The sequence below is a fragment of the Diadema antillarum genome, unplaced genomic scaffold (assembly GCF_040938485.1).
Source record: "Diadema antillarum isolate AM-2024a unplaced genomic scaffold, OU_Dant_1.0 seq00000897_RagTag, whole genome shotgun sequence".
Taxonomy (NCBI): Eukaryota; Metazoa; Echinodermata; class Echinoidea; order Diadematoida; family Diadematidae; genus Diadema; species Diadema antillarum.
The window spans coordinates 244,440-254,152 of NW_027271758.1; the positions used below are offsets into that span (position 1 = coordinate 244,440).

The following is a 9,713-nucleotide window of genomic DNA, read 5'->3' on the forward strand; positions in this document are numbered from 1 at the left end:
CACTATATGCACTGAATACCAGTGGCAATTTGCAAAAATATCATGGCACAAAAATTTGCTGTACAGCAGGTTGACACGGAGAATATGATACAATGTACATACATGTATGAAAACCCTTGCATTCATCCCTCTCCCTCCCTGGCCCTCACTTTTACCAAGTACCCCAAGGCACAGGAGCATTTGTATTAATGCTACATTAGACTCCCATAATCCAAATCATCTGAACATTGAATTATGGCACCTGTGACCACACCTCATCAAACTGAGGAAGACTAATCATTAATGTTTATGTATTTTGTACTGTATAATGTACAATGTACTTTGGAAATGATCACTTACTGCTCCCATTCAGTAACTGATGGTGCTCAAGAGCTGTGCATGCCTACAATTAGATGTGTATTCCTGGTAAATTAATCTCTGAAACCATCTGCATGTTTGCGTGATTAAAAAAGTGTGTATGCAATGACTTTGCTCAGACCCCTCCCCCACTAATACAAACATCAACAAAACAAAAACAATAAAAACCCTTGAAAAACATGACACTAAAAGACAAGTACAAAATCATACACAAATCTTAGGTGTGAAAGATTTTATGTGGAAAACAAACTTACAATTTTAGAGAAACAATAACTACAACTGAATAGGACTACTAATAAACAAGGAGGAATTTCTTAGTCTGGGGCATTGCAAATAAATTACAGGAAATATATTGAAGTAAATAGAGAAATAATACCGTGTAATTGTAACTCAGTTTACATTTGCATCGAGGCAAACCAACTTGAATGCCAATTAAGCACTTTGATGGATGGTCACATTAACATTCATAGCATGTCTGTCTAATTACATTTCACATTTTCAATGCTTCTCCAGAACTCCTGATATGACGTACATCCCATAACTTTGGTGCTATTTGATTCTCCCTTTCACAGAGAAGAAAACACCTTAATTATCTAGTTTTTATACTGTGGGCTCCTAATCCATACAATCAAAATATTGAGCCAAGACATTACCATGAAATTCTCTTCCTCGATCCATTCTCATGACCATGCAGCACTACTTTCTAAATAATACCCTGATAGTCCAAGGTATTGGCGTGGTATGTAACTGATTAAACATACTTCGTGTAACGACCAGCATGCATATTGTTCTTTGAAATCAAATTTGAACTTTGGTCTCATGGATAAATACATTCACAAGCATCACTAATTTTGCAGAAACACACCTCCAAAATCAGCAATTCTCCTCAACCAATACGAGACTCAAAACAATTGGAGGACTTAACTTTATCACTGATAAATATGGCAAGTCACAAACTAAACTGCCTCATTACCCATACAGAAAAAAAAAGGAGGAAAAAAAAATTCCACGGCCTTAAGACCTGCACTTTGCGGTGTGCTGATTAACTGCTAAGCAACAACAATTACTACTTTCCTTATCTTTTTTTTTCCATACTGCAATATCAGCTGGAATTGAAGGGGCTAAATATCTGTGTAATGACATATGCTTTAGGCTTAGGGCATTTACAGTATATAATGTGCACTACACATATACACACGTGCACTGTTATCTTACAACTTACTATAGTATTTACAGATAATTACAAATCACATAGTCTCTTCTTGTCAAAGTTTATTCATTACTTTGATGAAAGCAGATTTTAGACTGGACAGCTTGCACAAAAGTGACAAGCGATTCATGTCAGTGGATGAACCCAAATAAACTCCTTGTCAATGGAAGATTAGTGAAAAAAGCAAACTGTGTTTTGCTCAGAATTACAATGGATAAATGGCATCTGGCCCTGGAGCCCACACAGCTACTTTTGAAATCAAACATGAAAGTATAAAACAGGTTACCTCTTCACATCCTCAAAATGAGCATGTCAAAACTGCATTTGATATCAATGTTTGATTTCAAACATAACTTTGTACATATGAGAGCCCTGGTGACACAGATCATGAACTTCTTGTATGAACAAGTTGGAAAGGCATGAATATACTTCATTGCAGTTTTCCCGGTCCCATTGTCTAGGTTTCTGTTGGATTTTGTATCACCAGGAACATGTATTCCTTGTCTGTGAAAGAAAACAAACAAACAAATAAACATAAAAACAGACAGGATGAAAAAAAGGAAGTAAAAAATTGCTGCAGAAAGTTGAACATCTCAACAAGAAAACTTAACATGTGGTAATATATGGTATGTTTCTATATGTACATTGTACCTGATTTTTCAACTGCATTCATTTACTCAATATGCAGTCCACAAACCTCCAAACAATTAAAAAATTACATTATATTTCCATTGTGCAACACTCTTCAAATTAAGTATTTCTGCTTATTGCCACACTAATTGGGCTCTCTGTGTATGTCTGGTATGGCAACCAGAATGTAAATGCCTTTACCCGACTGACACAGGTTTAAGATCTGGAGTGCGTCAATGTACTTTCGCTGGTCCTACAGATCTGAACCAATCAAGGTTTACAGTACGACTAATCTTGTTTGAAGGATGCCACGAAATAAGGGAATTATTGCTACAGACAGACAATTTGTTCACAATTTTTCCATGAGAACATATATTTGTATACATGTACATATCAATCTCTCTTGAATGTCCAACAACAATCTACAAATGCTTTGGTAAATTTATATTTCTACCCATACAAGGTTGCTAAGTACTTTGAACAAACATGATCACCAGTAGCATGAGTCAAGATTTTACATCAGCTATGAGAAATGCAAAAATAAGACTCACAAAGATGTCTCCCTAGTAAACTTGAATTACTAAGTAACTTCAAAATCTTGTGTTTTGCCACTATGATCGTTTCGAATTTCATATTGTACACTTTGCATTTCCATATAAAAATCAGGTGTGTTTATAAAACTAACCTGGAGCAACCATGATCTCATGCCTCTTGGTGCGAACTCGGAAAAAGGTCAGGTCATTCTGAGGGTCAACATCCCGAACGCTACTCTTCGCCCTGGCAGCCAGTTGGTGGTAGAGACCCGCGTAGTGCACAGTGGTTGAGTTATCAAGGGTTGTCCTGATGGGAATGCCTGCAAACACACAAGATTCATCATGTATACCACATTATTTCTACAGAAAACATGTATGCTTGTTTGGTTGTGAGCATATCCTCGTTCTGAGAGGGAAAAAATAATCTGTTTGACATTCAAGTCTCTCAGACTTAATCACAGTAAAAAGCTTTGCCAACACATAACATACATGCCAACAGTTTGAAGTAGGAGTCAATTTCAACAGGATTAGTGGTGCAGACTGTACACTTTCTGCATGTGAAATGTGTTACTACCAGAAACAGGGCAAAGCTGGGTCTTTTGTGGGGACCAAGGGACAACACACTGACTGGGAGAGATCACAGTCCAGAGTCCCTGCAGGCTCCCGCCTCTCATAAATAGCGTCAGGTTCACACTGATGAATATTTTCACAGCTACAGATAAACTAACACGGTGCAGTAGACATGCATGAGTACTATGCGATAAACAAAGCGTCATTTTTTTCATCTTACAAAGATAATCGTGTTAGAAATTGCACAACTCTGGTCGCCAGTCAGGCATTATATTTTCCCTTTACCTTCTGAGTTGACAATGATGTAGCCAATCACACCCTTGTGTGAGAGAATCCTCTTCAGTGCTTCTTCAACTTCAGCCTGTGTGACAAAATAAAAAAAAATTATCAACAAAAAGATGTCAATATCCCTGACAAACAGTGATTACTATAAAACACTAGCTTACTGGACACAGGCAACAGCTGCACCTGAAAAGTGGGTACAGAAAAAGTGGCCCCTTCATGGATGGCTTTCATGACATTTAGTTTGCCCAAGAACTTTCTGTAAAAGTGGACATTTTCATGAGTAATGAATAATTTTTCATGCTCAGCCAGGCTCAAATTGTGAAATGAATTTCACATGCTTTTAATTCCACAGAATTAAAAACAGAAAACAAAATACACACAACAGTAACAAACAAAAATACTAGCATACAAGGTACTTCTATTTTCAAGTTAGTTTCATGTCATGCGAAATGTGTGAAATTTTCCATTGTTACAGCAAGCAGCATGATACTTTTTTTTTGGGGGGGGGGGGGGGAAATGGTCTGACACCGATATTTATGATTGCTGTGAAAATCAAAATAACAGCAAAACATGATTTACAAACACAGCTGCCCTGCTGTACATGTTTCAATATAATAGAAGGGAGATAACCAATTTACCAGGTACACGGTGTAACATAATCACATTTTAATCACACACTACAAAGTTTCACACTAGAAAGTCTGTTGAATATACCATAAACCCATGGTAACAGCGTGTACAGTTACCAAGCTGGCTCTGCAGTGTGTTGATCTTCATCTACCAGTGCAGTTCAGTTTATTTAACACCAAAAACCATACACATCTAGAAAACATAACTAGAATCTAATTCATACATAGAAATATACAAATCACATAGCTAGATGAATTGCTTTCAAATCAAGGGCCCCTTTCATGCAACGTTTTTATCATAGGAAGCCAAGATTTTTTCATAAGTGGGGCCATAAAATACAATTAATTAAACACGAGAGATAAGCACCGTAAACACACAAAATAGAACCCTCTACTCTAGAAATCTAGACTATAGAGGTCTCCTGTATACACACAATTCACAAAGTAAAGTAGATGTCTAACAAGTTAGACACTTTTTGATGCTGGGTCCTAGGCTAGTGTCCACCACAAGGCCCAAGGGTGAGTTTGCACATGTTTGGCCCCTTTTGGGTATATGGAGGTCATTTGACGAACAGGTGTGACAGTACATTAATTAGCGGGCCCCCGACATTTCAGTTTCCAACCAACAATATCACACATGAAAGAAAAAACAGGTAATCATGTAGAAATGCACACCATGCACACCTACCATTTCCTTCCTTAATTTGTCAATAAAAACTTTTCGTGGCTATCAGAAATGTCAAGATGAACCATATCTGACGGTTTCATGAAATTTCATAGCCAATTACAGAAGAAAAGTAGCTAATTTTGACTCAAAAGTACGCCGATCAACGGCTGTATCAGCGTAGCATGATTGATGATCGATTATGTGGAAAAGCGATATAATGATGATGATCGATTGTTGTAGTCTGTGATACAGCCGCTTGTTTAACCACAATAATTACGTCGGCTTAACAGTAAAAAGTTGAAGAAAGAAAGTGATCTCGATGCGTCTGTTTTTTGTTGTTTTAGTTAATTTTCTCCTTCGTGCTGCATTTGACTGTATACAAACATTGTATCTGTCAACATATTTTGCTGACTGAATGATAGGAGGATAATATGTGTACAAAACAATAAAAGATAATAAAATGAACCTTACTACGAAACAAAAGCAAATATTGGGGTTGCAGTTCTTGTATACATAATAAAATGAAATGGAAAAATTAATAGCGTTACTATCATATAAACAATAATTTATACTCTGAACTTATCAATTAAAAACATAAATTTAATAGAATCTACCATTTTTACCATCACCAGGAACAACAAATCCCCTTCGAAGTCAACTTCCTCCTCATCTTCTTTTCTCTCTCTCTCTCTCTCTATCCCTCCTTCTAATAGCCTTACTCTTTTCTTCCACTTTTCCTTCAACCTCATTCTTTTCCCTTCAACACTATTCAAATTAAATCATCAACTTTTGTCATGATAAAATCAATACTTGCCACAATTTCTAAAGAAAGGATGTCTAAATCCTGGTATGAATAATCTGTATCAATAATTTAAATAGTGATAATCATGATAGTGGCAGTGAAAAGAATGAGAAAAAATACGAAAATGGAAAGTAACATTATATCTGGGGCCCACACGTATTGCACAAGTCGTGTTAATATTGTTAGTAAGCGGCTAATTAGAGACTACCAGAATCGATTATAATCGTTGACATCGTTCTCTGTGAAATCGATGCACTACTTACTACGTCGGAACTATGATCGCGACCGACGTACTTTTCAACTCCGATTTCTCATTTTTCTTCCCTTTTCGGCTTTCTAATTCTATGAAAACTCTCTGATATGATTCAATTTAGCATCTCCAAGAGCTGCACAAAATATGATTGACAAACGGCGAAGCGAACGGTAGGTGTGCATTTCTATGTGATTACCAAAAAACTTACTAGATCCACCTAGCTAGACCTAGTCTATATTGTATTAAACTATCACTGATCATGATTCAGTGTGATGTAGCTGTGTAGTGTGGGATTGACTGTCAGTGTTTACAGTACACACTATTACTATTCTCAGTGCAGTGATACGAACGTTCTCAGTGCAGTGATACGAACGTACACAGCACACAGGCTTTGCTGCTGCTGCATATTTCTGCATGCAGCTATACAGCATGCACTCATTACAGTGTAGTTCAATAGGGTTACACCTGTGACACATTTGTCGATGACCAGCCTGCATATTTACGAGCCGATTCTCACTTCAGCTGCATCAGTTGATCGCAAATCTAGGTGTCACTGAGAACGTAAAAGTTAATGTTCAAATTCGAGACAAAACTTGAGAACTTGTTGATCTTACCATGTTTCTAACGAAGAGTTACGGAGGTGCAGACAACGTCGTTCGGCTGTATTTTCTTGTGGTTGCTAACGTGTAATGCGCATGCGCACACGGAGGTGGGCTTCGCGTCCGATCTTGGCTTCTCTTTTCGATTCTGAGAGCTCCCCGTGTGAATCGTTCATAGCTGTCTTCCCGAAGCAGTAGATGCTGTGATATTGATCAAGGCCAGTCGCAGTCGATGTGTTGTCTCACTAAAAGTGTACGTTATGTAATAAATGATTTATTTGAAATGATAAATAATTTACTTCCTCGATAGCATATTAGGTACAATAATCTTATATGTCAGGACTTTTAGCGTTTTCTTATTTATGTTTGTCGTACCAATTTCTGGTGAGCATTAATTCAACTAAATATAACATTTTTATGTTAGTGGAAACAATATCCATTATAATAACGTTGCAAAGGAGGTCGTTTATATACTCAAAAGTTTGAAACAAAATAGTTATCACTTGCACGATTTTCTAATCTCTGTGCTCCTCAGCGATTAGGCGTGTCGATATATACCAAGTTTATTCCAGGTTTCCACATAAGAACACGAGATTCCCAGTAATACATAAGCCTTTGTGAGAACAGCTGATACAGTGCATAACAATATGTAATGTATAGTAACATTTTATACAGGGTAATTATTACAGTCTATGGAAAATAGATCAACATTAATTCATGAATAAATCTAATCTGAAGTTGATTTATCAGCATATCTTGCCACTTTTTGAATATGCTGATATCATAATCATTACTCTTGATTCAAGTCATAAAATATATATAACAACTGCAAATTCTTCAAAATCGCGTTGGGCCGCTGCAGGTTATCATGAAAACACTCCTTACAAACATGTGTTTAACTTCCAAATTCATTCTGTTTTAAACTGGTATTCTCTTGAGTCTAGACGTAGGAAGCATTACGGAACATGTTTGTATTTAAATCAACTCGTAGTACGTTATCCTCGTCTATGAATGATGTAAATATTCCATCCTTCATGTGACTCATATTCTCTCCGTAACGCAGGAAATGTTCTTCTCCCGAAGCCTCATACTGATTATTGTAAAAGAACAAGACATTATAGGGGATCGATGATTAAGTACAATGCTTTGAAATTGACCTCAAGTGCAGATATATTTTTAAAGGGTTTAGAAAATTGTATTTCTGATTTTATGTGAGAATTGTTTATGTAGGCCTACCATGTAGATGCATATTCCTCATTCATTTTCTTTCTCAGCTGAATATACGGAAATGCCTATATTTTTGTTGATTTTATTATCAAAAATGTATCTAATTCTCATCGGAAATTTATTCTCTGAATGTTTGTACAGGGGTATTTTCTTCTTATGTAACTGTACTTATGTATATTATTTCTCATGTAAGGGGCCCGTCTGTAAAACAGCGCTGTTCGATAACAACGCTGAGTATATAGGGTCATCCCTCCGTTAAAGCTTATTTTATGTAACATATCTTTGTTTGTATATCTTTTTAATGACAGAAAATATACAATACAATACAATACAATACAATACAATACAATACAATACAATACATACAATACAATGCAATACAATACATCATAATTCTAGGGCAAGCGAATTGGAGGGGTCCTATAGGAAAGCAGGCTTGTATTAATCTTATAGATCCCTGGAATGCATAATAGTGATCAAAGACAGACCTTTAAAACTTATCTAGGGACTTACAATTTGGAAGAAACAAAGAAAAAATGTGTTGCTTTCATGACAAATACTAAAGAATGGCAATATAACAAGGAAATTATATTTTCACTTTATTATATAGATGATAATGTCGTGAATGATACCCACCACTAACAAGAAGAGAGTTTATCGATTTAGAAAATATAGTCATTTTCATCTGTTCAGTGTTCAGGGTTACTTAAGTACTCAATGAATTTAGTAGGGGACTGGTATAGTACAGTCAATGGGCCTACATTTTTTTTTTCTTTTTTTTTGGGGGGGGGGGGTGGGAGTTGGGGATCGGACTTATCTTGACCGCTTTATCAGACTCTCATGCTGCGCTCTTGCCTCATGTGCACACACATCTGACAAAAAAAAAAAGGAAAAGAAAAGAGAGATAAATACACACTAAAGTAGAAATTTCGGAGGGTTCGCCCTCTCTCCCCTCCCCCCCCCTTTCACGTGCGATGAAACACCGATCAGAAATTTTTTCCTGTTATGATTAAAGGACAATTACCAGCAAGACAATATATCGTAATCCGAAAAGAAAGAATAAAAATATAGTAGGCCTAAGCATTAACAAAACTCGGTAACGAAGTTAGGAAACTGACGTTTCTCTAATTTTTACAAAACAGTTCTTGAACGGTCTATGCAAATGAGTGGGAGGATGATGTCATAGCCTCACAACTAGTCATTTCAGTTTGTCTATACAAAATCTTAAATTTTCCCGTTTTTCTTTCTTGTTTTTTTGTGTGTGTGTTCAATAATGTCCCAATAATGTCCGGTTTTAAATCGTAATACACTTACTGATAATTATTTTGATCTTCTTCAGCCAGAAATAACATATTAAGTTTAAAACTTTATATTAAAAAAAAAAATTTCATCAGTTTGGGGATACGATCAATGATAATTATGTGAGGTGATTATAATATCAGCTCACTCATTTAGATACTCATATTAACTGTTCGAGAAGAGTCAGCGAAACTTCACAATATCAAGGTTTAATTGCCATTTATCTTTCCTACAAACAATATTCACTTAAAACAAATGATTATGCAATCATTTTGGAAATGCTGCACATGTTTAGAAATAGACCTACATTGAAAAAAAAAATCCACTGCGGGATGCGCTTACGGCGAGTGTGTTCTTGACATGATGATTATTGGGATAAAGAAGACACAGAAAATCAGAGATATAGGGACAAGTTTGCAGGGATAAAGGATATAAGGACAGGGACAGACTGAAATTAGAGACGACAATACCGGATGGACTAAATGTGCGTAATTGACATTGACATTGACGGGGACGTATGATTGTTGTGTAATGATACTCAAAGTTGTCACTACCCCCCCCCCCCCCCCCCACCCCCATGATGACCGGATATGTCACTTCACCTCTGGCCAGTCAATGACCCCTATACCAATACTATATCCACCTCCAGTTA

At 36.4% G+C, this 9,713-nt stretch overlaps 1 protein-coding gene across 1 annotated transcript; it reads right to left on the minus strand.

Annotated features, from left to right (window-relative positions):
* Window positions 1-801: 801 nt before the first annotated feature.
* LOC139741022 (dynein light chain roadblock-type 2-like) lies at window positions 802-6,616 on the minus strand. The gene is made up of 4 exons (XM_071651611.1): window positions 6,551-6,616; window positions 3,586-3,661; window positions 2,883-3,050; window positions 802-2,071 (listed from the first exon to the last, which is right to left on the minus strand). Exons 1-4 carry the CDS (start codon window positions 6,551-6,553, stop codon window positions 2,025-2,027), a joined length of 294 nt encoding a protein of 97 aa, XP_071507712.1. The 5' UTR covers window positions 6,554-6,616; the 3' UTR covers window positions 802-2,024.
* Between the last annotated feature and the right edge of the window lie 3,097 nt (window positions 6,617-9,713).

Excerpts from the sequence above, each read along its gene's own strand:
- LOC139741022 (XM_071651611.1), bottom strand. Across the intron at positions 3,051-3,585 it reads CATCATTGTCAACTCAGAAG|GCATTCCCATCAGGACAACC; the intron begins GTAAAGGGAAAA and ends GTGTGTTTGCAG. Across the intron at positions 2,072-2,882 it reads TGAGATCATGGTTGCTCCAG|ACAAGGAATACATGTTCCTG; the intron begins GTTAGTTTTATA and ends TTTCTTTCACAG.